The following is a 19,181-nucleotide window of genomic DNA, read 5'->3' as shown; positions in this document are numbered from 1 at the left end:
AGCACTACCTTGAGATCTTTTATCTAATATCTTATATCTGATATTATATATAATCTTACAGTAATAGATCTAATAATAGAGCAATGACAATAGGGTAGGGTATTGTATGTATATATATATATATATATATATATATATATATATATATATAGGGAGTGCAGAATTATTAGGCAAGTTGTATTTTTGAGGATTAATTTTATTATTGAACAGCAACCATGTTCTCAATGAACCCAAAAAACTCATTAATATCAAAGCTGAATATTTTTGGAAGTAGTTTTTAGTTTGTTTTTAGTTTTAGCTATTTTAGGGGGATATTACTGTGCATAATTATTAGGCAACTTAACAAAAAACAAATATATACCCATTTCAATTATTTATTTTTACCAGTGAAACCAATATAACATCTCAACATTCACAAATATACATTTCTGACATTCAAAAACAAAACAAAAACAAATCAGTGACCAATATAGCCACCTTTCTTTGCAAGGACACTCAAAAGCCTGCCATCCATGGATTCTGTCAGTGTTTTGATCTGTTCAGCATCAACATTGCGTGCAGCAGCAACCACAGCCTCCCAGACACTGTTCAGAGAGGTGTACTGTTTTCCCTCCTTGTAAATCTCACATTTGATGATGGACCACAGGTTCTCAATGAGGTTCAGATCAGGTGAACAAGGAGGCCATGTCATTAGATTTTCTTCTTTTATACCCTTTCTTGCCAGCCACGCTGTGGAGTACTTGGACGCGTGTGATGGAGCATTGTCCTGCATGAAAATCATGTTTTTCTTGAAGGATGCAGACTTCTTCCTGTACCACTGCTTGAAGAAGGTGTCTTCCAGAAACTGGCAGTAGGACTGGGAGCTGAGCTTGACTCCATCCTCAACCCGAAAAGGCCCCACAAGCTCATCTTTGATGATACCAGCCCAAACCAGTACTCCACCTCCACCTTGCTGGCGTCTGAGTCGGACTGGAGTTCTCTGCCCTTTACCAATCCAGCCACGGGCCCATCCATCTGGCCCATCAAGACTCACTCTCATTTCATCAGTCCATAAAACCTTAGAAAAATCAGTCTTGAGATATTTCTTGGCCCAGTCTTGACGTTTCAGCTTGTGTGTCTTGTTCAGTGGTGGTCGTCTTTCAGCCTTTCTTACCTTGGCCATGTCTCTGAGTATTGCACACCTTGTGCTTTTGGGCACTCCAGTGATGTTGCAGCTCTGAAATATGGCCAAACTGGTGGCAAGTGGCATCTTGGCAGCTGCACGCTTGACTTTTCTCAGTTCATGGGCAGTTATTTTGCGCCTTGGTTTTTCCACACGCTTCTTGCGACTATGTTGACTATTTTGAATGAAACGCTTGATTGTTCGATGATCACGCTTCAGAAGCTTTGCAATTTTAAGAGTGCTGCATCCCTCTGCAAGATATCTCACTATTTTTTACTTTTCTGAGCCTGTCAAGTCCTTCTTTTGACCCATTTTGCCAAAGGAAAGGAAGTTGCCTAATAATTATGCACACCTGATATAGGGTGTTGATGTCATTAGACCACACCCCTTCTCATTACAGAGATGCACATCACCTAATATGCTTAATTGGTAGTAGGCTTTCGAGCCTATACAGCTTAGCCTCCATTTCAGCTCTACAAGTAAAAAAAATAAATGTAGCAGAATTATCCATAAGAAAATATACATTTTTTGACAATCCGAAAATGGTGAAATGAACCACTCTCCAAAAATAGCCAGGAACTAAAATGAGCTACTACCCAGCTCACAGTGAATCAAAAAGCAACAAAAAAGTTCCTTACGGCTTGGTAAAATCCCTTTATTTAGTAGACATGGGGATCAAGGTTACAGCACACAATGTTTCAGGGCAATCACATGATAAAGGGGATTGCCCCAAAACATTGTATGCTGTAACCTTGATCCCCATGTCTACTCAATAAAGGGATTTTAACACGCCGTAAAGAACTTTTTTGTTGCTTTTCAATTTAGGTTTATTCCATCATAACCAAAGAAATAAATCAGCACAATGTTTTGGTCCAACTGACCTTAAGTAACTGAGTCAGGTTATCAGGAATGATCACATGCTTTATTTCACTTAGCCTCAAATATCTCTAACAAGACATGACATGTTGGAAATTCAGGTCTAGATGCATAACAGTCAGTATTGGTTGAGGTAAATGGAACTGGGTTATTAATAGGGTGGATTAATGTAACAGCCTAAATAATTATCAGTAGAATGCACAAGGCAAAATAAATGGGTCCTTACATCACCCATGTAAGAGAATACCTGAGATATACTGGATTTCTCTTATCCATAAAGTATACCTGTATCAGGCTCCAATAATTTTTATCAGAAGCAGACTGGACTTGGAACTCAATACAGGAACTGTAGAAAGGTGTTTATCAGAGCGTCTTTGGTGCAGAATGAACATAAAGGAGACACATTCTCAGTTTTTAAGGTACTTTGGCTCTAGATTGGGCTGCAATGACAGAAGCAATCAAGCTATAAATAAATCACCCAACAGACATATAGACATATACCACATATGCACATAAATGGAATAAATAAATATTGCAGACTTATACTGGAATAGACAATACCCTCTTTTGTGTTAGCACAAAATAATAACATGAACATATACACAAAAATACAAGCAGCTGTAAAACAACACAAACTGTGAGAATAAACTCACCAGATAAACAACTACCATGTAAAGGACATCTGCCACAGCAAAAATGCAATCAGAACCTTAGAAATATACCAGTATGCAAGTGTGAAAATAAGCAGATGCATGGACAATATAGCAGAATATGCAATCGTACCTCCAATGGTCTTTGGTGTATATGGTACAATACACTTAGACTTGGCAATGTAATTAATACAGGAGGAAGAGGGTGAACTTTGTACAGCTTACAATTTATAGCTTAGGTGTGAGTGAGACAAAAGGAATTACGTTTGCTTGACTGAGCTTGTAGAATGATTTATAGGTTGGAAAATGGTGATGAACACTGGGAGAGAATCTCACAGCGCAAGTTAAAGATATCAGAGTAATGAGTTACTCGAAGATAGAACAAAGTATAAATTAGAATAACATGATCTGTAGAGGACAATGAGAGTTTTCAGGCTTTGGTTTTCTTTCCAGGCCAATCTTTGTTGGTGAGTGCTCATAGGGTGGGCATAGATATTAATGTCAGCATGTTATAACTGCTATTCTTTTTAAATACCTAAATGTCCCTTTAATTGACTGTGAGGAGAAAGTTCAATTGTGTAAACTGTAAATCCTGTAGCGTGCTCACAAATTCACCCATGTTACATAGTTCACTATCAATGGCACTACTGAAAATTGTGCATATGCTGGGGAATACTAGCTCTCTCCTACAGTTCATCTATTTGACAGCACAAACTAATATAACCCCCATATCAGTAATTCATTAATTTAGAAGACTTGAAAAAAAAGTAATTTTGTTTCCTTATTTTGAAGTTTAAGCCATGTGAAAAGGGAATTGTATATTTTTTTATATCTGCATGTTGTAAAGATGCTTACTCTTTTCAACTTTAACTGCAGATTGTTTTTTAGCTTGTATGGTCACACATCCCTGTATATACAATGTAGTTGTCACATTGTACCATTAAACACTAAATACATTTTAGAAGTATAGTTTTTAGGTTATTCCTCACCTCCCCCTAGTCATGGGTGATGCCATGTTGAAATCTTTTTTCCATTACATTCTAGTGTTGATCTGTTTGCAGTGTAACCTAGGTTCCAAAATGGAATCACCTATGATTTGAGGAAGGGGCATGAAATGTATTTAGTGTCTACTGTCCCTTTAAAAATATGGGGGGGGAGGGGCAAACAGCCATGACATTGCATGAAAGTGTTTAAAAACAGACTTGACTGACATACAAGAATACTTTTCATAGACATTTAATTTACAGTTTATTTTTATTTTTTTAAATAAAGTAAATTAAATTCTATAAATCAACACACCTTTAATAAAACTTAAAATTGTGAAAAAGTTATTAAAAAAAACAAACATTCATTTTCTAAATCATTCCCCCTGTCAGATATATCAATGACATTGTTCATGTCCCAAGCAGCAGAAATGTTAAGCAAATACTGAAAGCTGGACTTTAGATTTTAATATGAATTTATAATTTAATACACTTCAATGGCAATAAGGTATGAGCCAAATATCTAAAAGAGCAAGTTGAATACACAGACATAAAGTGTTGCGATTGGCAAATATCTCCAACCGTTGTGTAATGATTACTGAAATTTAAAACCCACATTTTACTGTTTTAAGTAACATCTAATGATTATCTTTGTAAGTCAGCACTTTATTCACCAATCCACAATACTACTTGTTATTAGAAGGTAATGAATGGATCGAGGACAGTGGCGCAAATATAAGTAAATATTATATAAATTGGCAGAATGTAATGGTTCTGATCTGCTCCAGTGAGCTTGAACAAATGATTTTCATAAAATAATGCATCTCAAGCTGTTCATGTTGCTATCTAAAATTGGCATGTAACTGTTAGCTTATCTTGTAGATCCGTCAAAGTCAGATTTGTTGAGACTGGCATCATTCTTAGATTAGCCGTAATGGATAAACTCTTCTCTGCCAGAGTGAGGCCAAATACTTTGGTTTTACTCTGACAGTGAAGGAGTGAAAAGACAAATAATTCAAGATTATACATCAGTCAGCTTACTTCCAATACCATCACATCTAATAAGTTTAAACATATTCTGTTATAACCAAAGATATTGTGATATTAGTATGAGTTTGGAAACGGCAGGCCCAGGTGACCTGATCCCGGGTCATTTTTTGCTATTGAGCTCGTAAAGCATGTGTTCCACGTTCCTCTTCTGGATTTGTATAGTACAAGTGGCATTCGGGATCTCCTCTTATGGTGGGTGCTCCAGGAAGTATTTTCCCAGTGCTTGGGTTTACACACCAGCATTCTCCTCGCTGGCCATTGACAGACATTTTACACTGCAGGGAGGAAAAAAAGTAAATGTAAAAAAATAGTATTAAAATATGTTCATATTCTCTACTGATCTGCCAGTTCAAATTTTGTACATGTAAACCAATACAAAATTATAAAGGGATCGGCTGGCTGGCCTTGAGGCTTGTGTCCACTCTTATTAAAAGATAGAATGTTGTTGGTTCTGACTTGCACAGTTGTTATGGGTTATGATGGAGCATTGTTGTTTTTAATGTTGTATATATTTTATTAAGTTAATTTGTGATAAGTCAGGCTTCATTTATATGGAGCAGAATAAAATGCTGATGTCATCTATGAGTAAGCGACGCATGAAAGTGCGAAACATGTAAGATGTTGACATATAAGATGCCTCCTTGTGTAAAATCTACTTTTAATGCTTTTTTGGATTAAGGATTGCAGTTTTTATATGGTTTTTGTGAGAGAGAATCCCTTGTTACATTGTTACTTTGCGTTCAGGGGATCGCTCTTTCTGCCAGCACCCAGCTACAGTATATCTTATGTACAGTGTTCTCCAATCATTACGATAATCACACTGGTGGACTTGCAGCTATGGATGTTTGTGCCGAATAATAGATCTATAGATAGTTAATGATCCGGCACAAACACCCTCTTCACTAATGGGTACCACTGTTCAGAACATAGCCCTTCATTGAATGCTTCAATAACAGATAATAGTTTGCATATGGAACAAAAAACAGAATTTATGCTTACCTGATAAATTACTTTCTCCTACGGTGTGTCCGGTCCACGGCGTCATCCATTACTTGTGGGATATTCTCCTCCCCTACAGGGAAAGGCAAGGAGAGCACACAGCAAGAGCTGTCCATATAGCTCCCCCTCTGGCTCCGCCCCCCAGTCATTCGACCGACGGTTAGGAGAAAAAGGAGAAACTATAGGGTGCCGTGGTGACTGTAGTGTATAAAGAAAAAGAAAAATTTTTCAATCCTGATTAAAAAACCAGGGCGGGCCGTGGACCGCACACACCGTTGGAGAAAGTAATTTATCAGGTAAGCATAAATTCTGTTTTCTCCAACATTGGTGTGTCCGGTCCACGGCGTCATCCATTACTTGTGGGAACCAATACCAAAGCTTTAGGACACGGATGAAGGGAGGGAGCAAATCAGGTTACCTAAACAGAAGGCACCACGGCTTGCAAAACCTTTCTCCCAAAAACAGCCTCCGAAGAAGCAAAAAATATCAAATTTGTAAAATTTGGCAAAAGTGTGCAGAGAAGACCAAGTCGCTGCCTTACATATCTGATTAACAGAAGCCTCGTTCTTGAAGGCCCATGTGGAAGCCACAGCCCTAGTGGAGTGAGCTGTGATTCGTTCAGGAGGCTGCCGTCGGGCAGTCTCATAAGCCAATCGGATAATGCTTTTCAGCCAGAAAGAGAGGTAGCAATAGCTTTTTGTCCTCTCCTCTTACCAGAGTAAACGACAAACAAGGATGAGGTTTGTCTAAAATTCTTTGTTGCTTCTAAATAGAACTTTAAAGCATGGACTACATCTAAATTGTGTAACAAACGTTCCTTCTTTGAAACTGGATTCGGGCACAGAGAAGGAACAACTATTTCCTGATTAATATTCTTGTTGGAAACAACTTTTGGAAGAAAACCAGGCTTGGTACACAAAATAACCTTATCTGAATGGAACACCAGATAGGGTGGATCACACTGCAAAGCAGATAATTCAGAAACTCTTCTAGCAGAAGAAATAGCAACCAAAAACAGAACTTTCCAAGATAGCACTTGATATCTATGGAATGTAAGGGTTCAAACGAAACCCCCTGAAGAACTGAAAGAACTAAATTTAGACTCCAAGGAGGAGTCAAGGGTCTGTAAACAGGTTTGATTCTGACCAAAGCCTGTACAAAAGCTTGTACCTCTGGCACAGCTGCCAGTCGTTTGTATAACAAGACAGATAAAGCAGAAATCTGTCCTTTTAGAGAACTCACTGACAATCCCTTATCCAAACCTTCTTGGAGAAAGGAGAGGATCTTAGGAATTTTAATCTTACTCCAGGAGAATCCCTTGGATTCACACCAACAGATATATCTTTTCCATATTTTATGGTAAATCTTTCTAGACACAGGTTTTCTGGCTTGGACCAGAGTATCTATCACTGAATCTGAAAACCCACGCTTGGATAAAATCAAACGTTCAATTTCCAAGCAGTCAGCTGCAGAGAAATTAGATTTGGATGTTCGAATGGACCTTGTACTAGAAGATCCTGTCTCAAAGGTAGCTTCCATGGTGGAGCCGATGACATATTCACCAGGTCTGCATACCAAGTCCTGCGTGGCCACGCAGGAGCTATCAGAATCACCGAGGCCTTCTACTGTTTGATCCTGGCTACAAGCCTGGGAAGGAGAGGGAACGGTGGAAACACATAAGCTAGGTTGAACGACCAAGGCGCCACTAATGCATCCACTAGAGTGGCCTTGGGATCCCTGGATCTGGACCCGTAGCAAGGAACCTTGAATTTCTGACGAGACACCATCAGATCCATGTCTGGAATGCCCCATAATTGAGTCAACTGGGCAAACACCTCTGGGTGGAGTTCCCACTCCCCCGGATAGAAAATCTGACGACTCAGATAATCCGCCTCCCAGTTGTCTACTCCTGGGATGTGGATTGCAGATAGGTGGCAGGAGTGATCCTCCACCCATTTAATGATCTTGGATACCTCTCTCATCACCAAGGAACTCCTTGTTCCTCCCTGATGGTTGATGTAAGCTACAGTCGTCATGTTATCTGACTGGAATCTTATGTATCCGGCCTTCGCTAGATGAGGTCAAGCCCGGAGAGCATTGAATATCGCTCTCAGTTCCAGGATGTTGATCGGGAGAAGAGACTCTTCCTGAGACCATAAACCCTGAGTTTTCAGGGAATCCCAGACCGCACCCCAGCCTGATAGACTGGCGTCGGTCGTGACAATGACCCACTTTGGTCTGCAGAAACTCATTCCCTGAGACAGGTGATCCTGTCTACAGGAGCATGCACAGTTGTAGTGGTCTTAGATGAATTTGAGCAAAAGGAACTATGTCCATTGCTGCAACCATCAACCCTACTACTTCCATGCACTGAGCTATGGAAGGCTGCAGAATAGAGAGAAGAACTTGACAAGCGTTTAGAAGCTTTGACTTTCTGACTTCTGTCAGGAAGATCTTCATTTCAAAAGAATCTATTATTGTTCCCAAAAAGGGAACTCTTGTCGACGGAGACAGGGAACCCTTTTCTACGTTCACCTTCCACCCGTGAGATCTGAGAAAGGCTAGAACAATGTCTGTATGAGCCTTTGCCTTGGAAAGAGACGACGCTTGAATTAGAATGTCGTCCAGATAAGGTGCCACTGCAATGCCCCTTGGTCTTAGAACCGCTAGAAGGGACCCGAGCACCTTTGTGAAAATTCTGGGAGCAGTGGCTAGTCCGAATGGGAGAGCCACAAACTGATAATGTTTGTCCAGAAAGGCGAACCTTAGGAACTGATGATGATCTTTGTGGATAGGAATATGTAGATACGCATCCTTTAAATCCACGGTAGTCATATATTGACCCTCCTGGATTGTAGGTAAAATTGTTCGAATGGTTTCCATTTTGAACGATGGAACTCTAAGAAATTTGTTTAGAATTTTTAAATCCAGAATTGGTCTGAAAGTTCCCTCTTCTTTGGGAACTACAAACAGATTTGAGTAAAAACCCCTGACCTTGTTCCACAGTTGGAACTGGGTGTATCACTCCCATCTTTAACAGGTCTTCTACACAATGTAAGAATGCCTGTCTACTTATTTAGTTTGAAGATAAGTGAGAAATGTGGAACCTTCCCCTTGGGGCTAGTTCCTTGAATTCTAGAAGATAACCCTGAGAGACTATTTCTAGTGTCCAGGGATCCTGGACATCTCTTGCCCAAGCCTGAGCAAAGAGAGAGAGTCTGTCCCCTACTAGATCCGGTCCCGGATCAGGGGCTACCCCTTCATGCTGTCTTGGTAGCAGCAGCAGGCTTCTTGGCCTGTTTACCGTTATTCCAGCCTTGCATTGGTTTCCAAGCTGGTTTAGTCTGGGAAGCGTTACCCTCTTGTCTAGAGGCTGCCGAGTTAGAAGCCGGTCCGTTCCTGAAATTGCGAAAGGAACGAAAATTGGACTTATTCTTAGCCTTGAAAGGCCTATACTGTGGGAGGGCATGGCCCTTTCCCCCAGTGATGTCTGAAATAATTTCTTTCAATTCTGGCCCAAAAAGGGTCTTACCTTTGAAAGGGATATTAAGCAATTTTGTCTTGGAAGATACATCCGCCGACCAAGACTTTAGCCAGAGCGCTCTGCGCGCCACAATTGCAAACCCTGAATTTTTCGCCGCTAATCTCGCTAACTGCAAAGCGGCGTCTAAAATAAAGGAATTAGCTAACTTAAGTGCGTGAATTCTGTCCATGACTTCCTCATACGGAGTCTCCCTACTGAGCGACTTTTCCAGTTCCTCGAACCAGAACCACACCGCTGTAGTGACAGGAATAATGCACGAAATAGGTTGAAGGAGATAACCTTGCTGTACAAAAATCTTTTTAAGCAAACCCTCCAATTTTTTATCCATAGGATCTTTGAAAGCACAATTGTCCTCAATGGGAATGGTCGTGCGTTTGGCTAGTGTAGAAACCGCCCCCTCGACCTTAGGGACTGTTTGCCATATGTCCTTCCTGGGGTCGACCATAGGGAACAATTTCTTAAATATAGGAGGGACAAAAGGTATGCCTGGCTTCTCCCACTCCTTATTCACTATGTCCGCCACCCGTTTAGGTATCGGAAAGGCATCAGGGTGCACCGGGACCTCTAGGAACTTGTCCATCTTGCACAAGTTTTCTGGGATGACCAGATTGTCACAATCATCCAGAGTAGATAGCACCTCCTTAAGTAATGCGCGGAGATGCTCTGATTTAAATTTAAATGTCACAACATCAGGTTCTGCCTGCTGAGAAATTCTTCCTGTATCAGAAATTTCTCCATCTGAGAAACCCTCCCTCACTGCCACTTCAGACTGGTGAGAGGGTATGACAGAAAAATTATCATCAGCGCCCTCCTGCTCTACAGTGTTTAAAACAGAGCAATCGTGCTTTCTCTGAAATGCTGGCATTTTGGATAAAATATTAGCTATGGAGTTATCCATTACTGCCGTCAATTGTTGCATAGTAACAAGCATTGGCGCGCTAGAAGTACTAGGGGTCGCCTGCGCGGGCATAACTGGTATAGACACAGAAGGAGAAGATGTAGAACTATCTCTACTTCCTTCATCTGAGGAATCATCCTGGGCAACCTTACTATTTGTGACAATACTGTCCTTACTGTGTTTGGACGCTATGGCACAATTATCGCCTATATTTGAAGGGGGAACCACATTGACTTCCATACATACAGAACCTGATCTATCAGAAGGTACAGACATGTTAAACAGGCTTAAACTGGTTAATAAAGTACAAAAACCCGTTTTAAAACAAAACCGTTACTGTCTCTTTAAATGTTAAACAGGGCACACTTTATTACTGAATATGTGAAAAACTATGAAGGAATTATCCAACACAGTGTCTTAATGCATTCAAAGTATTGCACCCCAATTTTCAAGCTGTTAACCCTTAAAATGTGGAAACCGGAGCCGTTTGCAATTTTAACCCCACTACAGTCCCAGCCACAGCCTTTGTTGTGACTTCAACTATCCCAGGGGGGTATTTCAAACCTTCTAGGAACTTTTTCAGTGGACACCAGACCCTCTCACATGCATCTGCATGCACTGTACTTAAAGGGACAGTATACACTCATTTTCATATAACTGCATGTAATAGACACTACTATAAAGAATAATATGCACAGATACTGATATAAAAATCCAGTATAAAACTGTTTAAAAACTTACTTAGAAGCTGTCAGTTTGGCTCTGTTGAAAAGGTAGCTGGAAAGCCCACTGCAAGTGGCAAATAAGACACTCCCCCCCCCCCTCCCCCTTCTTTTGCATATGAAAAGACCCTTTACACAAACAGGAGCAAGCTGGAGTAGGTAGTCGAGCGTATTCACATAAAACTTTGGGGCTTGGTTAGGAGTCTGAAAATCAGAGCAATGTTATTTAAAAATAAGCAAAACTATACATTAATTTAAAAAAACAACTTTATGGGCTATATAAATAGATCATCTACAAAACATTTATGCAAAGAAAAAATGAGTGTATAATGTCCCTTTAAAAGAAACTGTGCAATAATGGCGCGAAAATGAGGCTCTGCCTAATACAGTGAAAGGCCCTTCCTGACTGGGAAGGTGTCTAAACTAGTGCCTGGTGATAAAAAATGTTCCCCAAACAATAAAAGTGTGAAATCCACTTCAAACTTTAAATAAAAACTTAAATAAACAATCGATTTATGCCTTAAGAGTTTCCACCAGTTAATAGCCCATAATAAGCCCTTTATTCTTTCTAAGTCTAAGAAAATGGCTTACCGATCCCCATGAGGGAAAAATTACAGCCTTCCAGCATTACACAGTCTTGTTAGAAAATGGCTAGTCATACCTTGAGCAGAAAAGTCTGCAAACTGTTCCCCCCAACTGAAGTTCTCTCATCTCAACAGTCCTGTGTGGGAACAGCAATCGATTTTAGTTACTGCTGCTAAAATCATACTCCTCTTTTAAACAGAACTCTTCATCTCTTTCTGTTTCAGAGTAAATAGTACATACCAGCACTATTTTAAAATAACAAACTCTTGATAGAAGAAATAAAAAACTACAACTAACACCACAAACTCCTCACCATCCCCGTGGAGATGCTACTTGTTCAGAGCGGCAAGGAGAATGACTGGGGGGCGGAGCCAGAGAAGGAGCTATATGGACAGCTCTTGCTGTGTGCTCTCCTTGCCTTTCCCTGTAGGGGAGAAGAATATCCCACAAGTAATGGATGACGCCGTGGACCGGACACACCAATGTTGGAGAAATATATTTCTAATAGCGTTTAGCAAGCTTCAGGTGGAAAAGTTCTCAACAAAGAACCTGTACAAACATAATTGCCTCTTGGGATGTAGCATGGCTCTGCAAAATATAAGATTGCACAAGTGCTCTCTTGTGCAATCTTACCCCTTGCAGGGCCTGTCAATCAACCAAAACAAGAGAGTTAGGGGTGATTTAGCTCTGCCATTTCAAAGCAGTGGAGAGGATAAGAAGAAGGAACTTCTTCTGCACCACAAGCTTAACAAAATTGTCCCCGTAATGGGAAAATTCAATGTTCAGGTTAGTATCTCTATAATAATTTTAATTTTCCTAAAACATTTCTCAGTTTGAGCATGCCATTAAAAAGTAAATTACTGTTTTAATCTATGGAAAAAGGAAGGAAAATATGTAAAACAAAAAAAAAAAATACTTTTGAAAATCTATTATTTTTTTATGTCTAAAAATAGTGCAACTGCCACTAACAGCAATGTCAATAACTACTTTTTTTTGGATAACGTTAAGAGGCACTTTAAGAAAAAAAAACTGGCAACAACTAAAAGGGGATTCCATTGAAGTAATCACCCAACCAGCATAAAAAGGTGTGGTGGTAAATGAAAGATAATTACCATAGCCTTGGGGATCAGGTGCATTTATCTGTATCTTGTAACGTCATAAACTTTACATTTAATATTACATAAGACCTGGAATTTGCTTGTACATATGTCTTTATATAAACTCTTTATCTCAGTTTGTTTGGTTAGAAGCTCAAATGTGTGGCTATAGGTTAGTAATCCAGGGGAAGAGGCCTTGACGTGGTCCTTTCCCTATCATCATTTGGCCAAATGCTGTAACTCTTTGATTTTGTTTTTAATCTAGCTCTGTGAATGCAAGTGAGTGCTACACCTTCTGTCTGTTGTGTATATATGCCTTGTGTTTATTTACTGTACCCATTTATATTGCTTTGCAATATACTGCCACATTATTATTATATCAGTTCAACCCAGTGGAATTAAAAATTGTGTCCATAGAGCAAAACCAAATGTCTTCATTATAGTTACTTGACTGTCAAAATAATGGACTTGTCTATTATATTTCCTATAGTAATACCCCAGTTTTTCAATTACAGTCATGTTTATGTTAAAAAGAACAATTTAAAATACAATTAAATTATAAGCACATTTTACTTCAACTTTAGCTTGGAAATTAGTTATTATAAATACATTTAATGTAACTGTATATACTACTCAAATGTACTAAATTTGGTACCAATACTTCTGCCTAATTACATGAAATGTGGAACTGCTTTTTTAAAAACAAACCGTTGATGTCTTTTTCCTGTTCAGAAGTGCCGAGTGCCACAAAATGTATTAAAGTGCGGACGGACATGATGCGATGTAGCGTATCATGTCCGCTGCACATCGATAAATGCAGTTCTTGTGAACTACTTGTGCAATGCCGCCTGCTTCAGATTCACGGCCAATCAGTCGCTAGCAGGGGTGTCAATCAGCCCGATCGTATAGGATCGGGTGGATTAATGTCTGCAGCCTCAGAGCAGGCGGACAAGTTATGAAGCAGTGGTCTAAGAAACATGGGCATCAAGCTCCATTCGGAGCTTGATAATTCGGCCCTTCCTCTCAAAATGTTGATATCTTTTGTATGCTAACAAGTACAGTAGATCTTAGGGCCCAATTCTAAAAAGAATTGCTGGGTCACACATGGGGCTGTGCTCAGGGAATTCTATAAAAAAGGGTCTGTGACTACAAGTGGCAAGATGCCTCCCATACAGCTAGAATACAAGTTATGTGCGCTATAGGGAAATTAACGAACGCAACAAAAGTTGCGTTATTTAACCCTCTATAGCTCAGCCATTACAAGTTTTCAAACAGCCGGCTTGTGCGTGCGATATGGCTGTGTTGAGCTCCATACCGCACACAATGCAAGCGCTGTTTAGACGTGCTCGTGCACGATTTCCCCATAGACATCAATGAGGAAAGCGGCTCAGAAAAAAGCCTAAAACCTGCGATCGCGGAATGAAAAGCTCTGTAACGCAGCCCCATTGATGTCTTCACCACCCCCTACATGATGTTATTAACCCCTAATCTGCCGCTCCCAATATCGCCGTCACTATACTAAAGTTATTAACCTTTATTCCCCTGCACCCCAACATCGCCCACACTATAATAAATCTATTAACCCCTATTCCGCTGCTCCCCAACATCGCTGCCACTAAATAAAGTTATTAACCCCTAAACTGCTAGCCCCCCACATCGCACTAACCTAAATTAAACTATATTAACCCCTAAACCTAACCCCCCTAACTTTAACATAATTAAAATAGAGCTAAATTAAACTTACCATTATTAGCTAAATAATTCTTATTTAAAACTAAATACATACTTACCTGTGAAATAAAAGTTAAACTAGCTAATATATATAATATAACTAATAGTTATATTGTAGCTAGCTTAGGTTTTATTTTTATTTCACAGGTAAGTTTGTATTTATTTTCCTAGTTAAAATAAATAGAAACTTACCTGTGAAATAAAACCTAAGCTGCCTTACACTAAAATGTAACATTACAAAAATAAAAAAAAAAAAAGGAAAAAAAAAAAAAAGTTAAAAAAAACCCCTTAAAACAGCTTAGCACCCAGATAGGAAAGTGCTTAGCACTCAAAGGGTTAAAAAAACACCCCAATTTTTTGGGGGGCATTGCCCCAAAGTTAACAGCTCTTTTGCAACAAAACAATACAAACACCCCCTAACAATATACAACCCCCACTCCCCAAACCCACAAAATAAAAATAAAGTAAAACCTAATCTATCCATTGCCCTGAAAAGAGCATTTGTATGGGCATTGCCCTTAAAAGGGCATTTAGCTCTTTTTCCTGCCCTTAAAAAGGGCATTCAGCTCTTTTATGAAATGCCCAAACCCTAATCTAAAAAAAAAAAATCCACCCAAAATGAAAAACCTAATCTAGAATAAACTATCAATAGCCCTTTAAAGGGCCTTTTGTAGGACATTGCCCCAAGTTAAACAGCTTTTTTACCTTAAAAATTTTTTCAAAGACCCACCAACATTACAAATCCCCACCCCCCCCCAAACCCACAAAATGAAAAATAAAAACTATCTAAAAAACCTACGCTACCCATTGCCCTGAAAAGGGCATTTGTATGTGCATTGCCCTTAAAAGGGCATTTAGCTCTTTTGCATTGCCCTGAAAAGGGCATTTAGCTAGTTTTCGAATAGCCCAAACCCTAAACTAAAAAAAAAAAAAAACACACCCAAAATCCCTAAAAAACTTTTACTAACCCCCAAAGATCCACTTACAGTTTTTGAAGTCCCGCTTTAACAATCTTCATCATGGCGACGAAGTTCTCATCCAGATGGTGAGAAGTCTTCATTCAGACGGCCTCTTCCATCTTAATCCAGACGGCCTCTTCTATCTTCATCCAGGCAGCGCAGAGCGGGTCCATCCTGAAGACATCCGGCGCGGAGCATCCTCTTCATACGGTCGCCGCCGTATACTGAATCTTCAATGCAAATTCAAATCAGCCAATAGGATGAGAGCCACTGAAATTCTATTGATTATTCAAATCAGGGACTAAAAGGCTTGCGATACAGCTATACCGACAAGACTTGTAATGTCTGCAATGCTGTTTTAACGCTGAAATGGCCATTTTTTCAGCATTAAAACACGAACACAAAACTCGTAATCTAGGTGATAGAAAGTAAAGGAGCTCGCTGGAAACAAAAACTTTGTTGGGGAGAGTGTAGCTAGGAGCGAGGAGGGCAAACACTTAATAATTAAAATTAGATTACTCTGCTTCTAGTATATAGTATCTTACAATAGCTGCTATTTTTGTATACATGTGTCTTTCTATTTGGGTAGTAAGTGTTTTGCGTAATTTGACACAATTTCACCACTTTTCAGTTTGCGACAAAAACTGAAATATGCAGGGGGAAAATGTTTACAGAATATGCCAGACCTGGAGGAGGAGTTTCAGCTACACCCAGGAAGCGCCCATGCTCAGCCCACTAGCAAAGGCAGGAAACTCATTTTACAAGGAAACTTAATACTCTTTGAATTTTGTATTATAAATAAGTGTAGTGTTATTGCAATTTCTACTCTGCACCTTAAACCGTTTATTTCCAGCAAAATTTCATTACTAATTTAAATTTTTTCATAAAATATGATTTTTGCAGAACAATTTTGTTACAATTTAATGTGAATACACCATACAATTTTTTATTTAGATTCAGATAGAGAATATACTTTTAAACAAATTTCCATTTAATTTTTTATTATCTAATTTGCTTCATGCTTTTGATATTCTTTATTGAAGAAACAGCAGCGCACATAGGTGAGCCATTAACATGAGGCATACACGTGCAGCTACCAATCAGCAGCTCCTGAGCCTACCTAGATATGCTTTTCAACAAAGATACCAAAAGAATTAAACAAATTAGATTGAAGTACATTTGAAAGTTGTTTAAAATTGAATGCTCTCTCTAAATCATAAAAGAAAAATGTGGGTTTCGTGTCCCTTTAGAACAGTGGCTTTATAGTACTGGGGAGATTTCTTATAGAATCTCACAATTTCAAAAAGCTTTATATAACCAGGCCCTTAGAGATTGTAAGATTTAAGACAGATACTGTATTACCATTTAAAAGGACTTTAAAATACATTTAATACATCCCTAATATACATTATCAATTAAGCTCTGAATTGCAAAAAAAAAATAATAATAAAGAAACATTTAAATGCATAAAAAAAACTTTTAAAATCAGTTAAAAAAAAAAAAAAAAAAGCACACAGAACAGAAAGACCTAGATATAAATTAATATGTCCACTGCTCTAAGCAATCACTGTGTTTTTAGCCTGGTTAGAAGTAATTTACAGTAAAAGAAAGCAAAATAAATAATGTATATTAGATTGTGGTTTTATTTTCAATTAATTAATTATGGGGGTTTTTTATTCTGAATTTAATGTCCCTTTAAAATGATGAAACTAAGGAAATAAGTATGAAATATTAATATATAAAAATATTAAGTTGATAATATCACCAATAATAATCAGTCAAACCTATATCCTTTACTTTCTGTCTCAGAGGGGCAATACATTGGAGACTAAATAATAGCTTTAAATCATATTTATAACAGATTATGTTGGACTCTCTTTAATTATTCTCTAAATAAGTTGTAATATTCAAAAACCATGTAGTAACAAGATCTATCCCAAATGTTAGCCCCCCCACTTGCCTGTTTAAGGTTAAAGTATCCATTTTTGTCACAGTTTGGGATGTGAAGAGAGTACAAGTGTTCCAGTGGGCCTCTCTCATCAGGCAGATGCATAGCAGAGATCCGTTCTAGGACTAGGTCCAGCTGCTGTTGGCAAAGACTCTGAAACATATGATTAAACATGATGATTCCCCTGTAACTGTATGAAGATGGACTTGTTTAGAGTTATTTGTGACATACCCTGACAGATGGTTGTCGCATCTTCTTGTCTTCAGGGCTATGAGGGTGCTTGTTTATTTTTGATCTTTGTTGCTCATTGGTTCTCTCACGGTTCACAGCTATCTCCTTCATTGCAGACTTTACATGATTCCTTCTCACTTCTTGGTTGCCCGTTACTATAACAGTGTTCTCTGCAATCATGGTATCTGAGCGATCCTCTGCAATCTCTGTGACCAAAAAAAAGTTGTGTTTACATTTTCACACCACATGATTAATGGGACATGATGGCTAAATGTAGCCACCAATCAGCAAGTGCTACCCATGGCTCCTAAGCTTACATGCCTGCCTTTTCAAATAAGGATACCAAAAGAACAAAGAAAAATCGATAATAGGAGTAAATTAGAAAGTTGTTTTAAATTGCATGCTCTATCTGAATCATGAAATAATAAATTTGGGTTTCATATCTCTTTAATAAAAAAAATAGAAATATAGAAAAAAATTGTATTTAAAAATCTTAATTTCAATCTCCCTTTATAGGTTAAAAAAGAAAAAAAACATTTATATTACTGTTTAGTGTAACAATCTGTGACACTTAAAGGGACATTAAACACTAAATACATGCTAGATAGAATGATGCATTCAAAGAAAAGATTAGTCCATGAGTAACATGTAGATGTATTTATTAAAGTGTCATTAGTTGTTTAAAAAGTGACAAAATCAGTATAAAGTTTTAGTGTCTATAAAACACTGGGAGCTGCCATGTTGTAACTTGTGTTACCTTCTCTGCTGTGGCCAATTAGCCGTGCTAGCGGCGAAATGTACATCAGGCCTTGTCTGTGTGCATGAGACTTGCTAATTTGTGTTTACCTGGGACTTTTCTAAGCTTATATTGATGTGGCAATTGCCTTCCTTAATCAGTCATTTATAAACCGTTTCCTCTCCTGCTCTAGGTACCAGTATTGCTCAGATTAGGTAATGTTGTTGGGGTCAATCCCCTTTTTAGATTAGCTTTAGAGCAATCCGTGTATTCTCTGATCCCTGAGGGTTACGGTGTATTTGAACTATTACCCAGGGAAGTAATTCTGTTTTTGAAGTCTCACACACACAGTCCTGATCTGTTTCTTAATCTAAGTTTTAAATGTATGTCTCACATATTTATGTTATACATTTGGTACTATTTACTAACCTTTTTTATTTTATCCTATCATTAGTAAAAGTTACGTTTTAATAACCAGTTCTGGACACAATCCGGTTTTCAATGAATACTGTTACTATATAGTGTTTTGTGAGTGCTGGGTACTGTCAAACTTCTCTCTCTTTTTTGTATCAGTTATAAATAGGTCATTAGAGTGTGCAGCCAATGGTTGTGCTGGATTTAACAGTGTTCTGCACTTCCATTTCTAACTGGAACTGAAAAGCTCACAATTTCAGAATGGAATTACAGGCAAAGAGGACAAAATAAATAATGAAAGTATATTGCAGAGTTGTTTTATTATAAACAATTTATCATTTTATATTACCATCTCAAAGTGTTTAATGTCCTTTTAATGGTTTGCCTTTCTCTACACATATTTATGTAGATGTATAAATATTGACTTTTGTATATTTAGCTTTGAGAGTTTCTTTTACTATTTCTTCTTTTATTTTTCTTTGCGTTTTTGAAGTGGTTCCTAAATACACAGACACATCTATACACTAACACACATCTAGATGACCAGCACTTTCACTTTATAAAAACTAAGAAATACTACAGGACAAGAAACCAGA

The 19,181-nt window shown here is 38.3% G+C and overlaps 1 protein-coding gene across 1 annotated transcript in view; it reads right to left on the bottom strand.

The window, feature by feature from the left end:
• Positions 1 to 2,070: 2,070 nt before the first annotated feature.
• Positions 2,071 to 19,181, bottom strand: part of IGFBP2 (insulin like growth factor binding protein 2) — a 133,470-nt gene continuing 116,359 nt past the window's right edge. Inside the window, exons 2-4 of the mRNA XM_053698114.1 lie at positions 17,436 to 17,641; positions 17,217 to 17,357; positions 2,071 to 4,996 (exon numbers count right to left, since the gene is read on the bottom strand). Coding sequence (XP_053554089.1) covers positions 4,832 to 4,996; positions 17,217 to 17,357; positions 17,436 to 17,641 — 512 coding nt within the window. The 3' untranslated portion in view covers positions 2,071 to 4,831. The remainder of the gene's footprint in view (positions 4,997 to 17,216; positions 17,358 to 17,435; positions 17,642 to 19,181) is intronic.

The sequence above is a fragment of the Bombina bombina genome, chromosome 1 (assembly GCF_027579735.1).
Source record: "Bombina bombina isolate aBomBom1 chromosome 1, aBomBom1.pri, whole genome shotgun sequence".
Taxonomy (NCBI): Eukaryota; Metazoa; Chordata; class Amphibia; order Anura; family Bombinatoridae; genus Bombina; species Bombina bombina.
The sequence above is the reverse complement of the archived record's forward strand: the minus strand, read 5'-3'. Positions and strand labels throughout refer to the sequence as shown.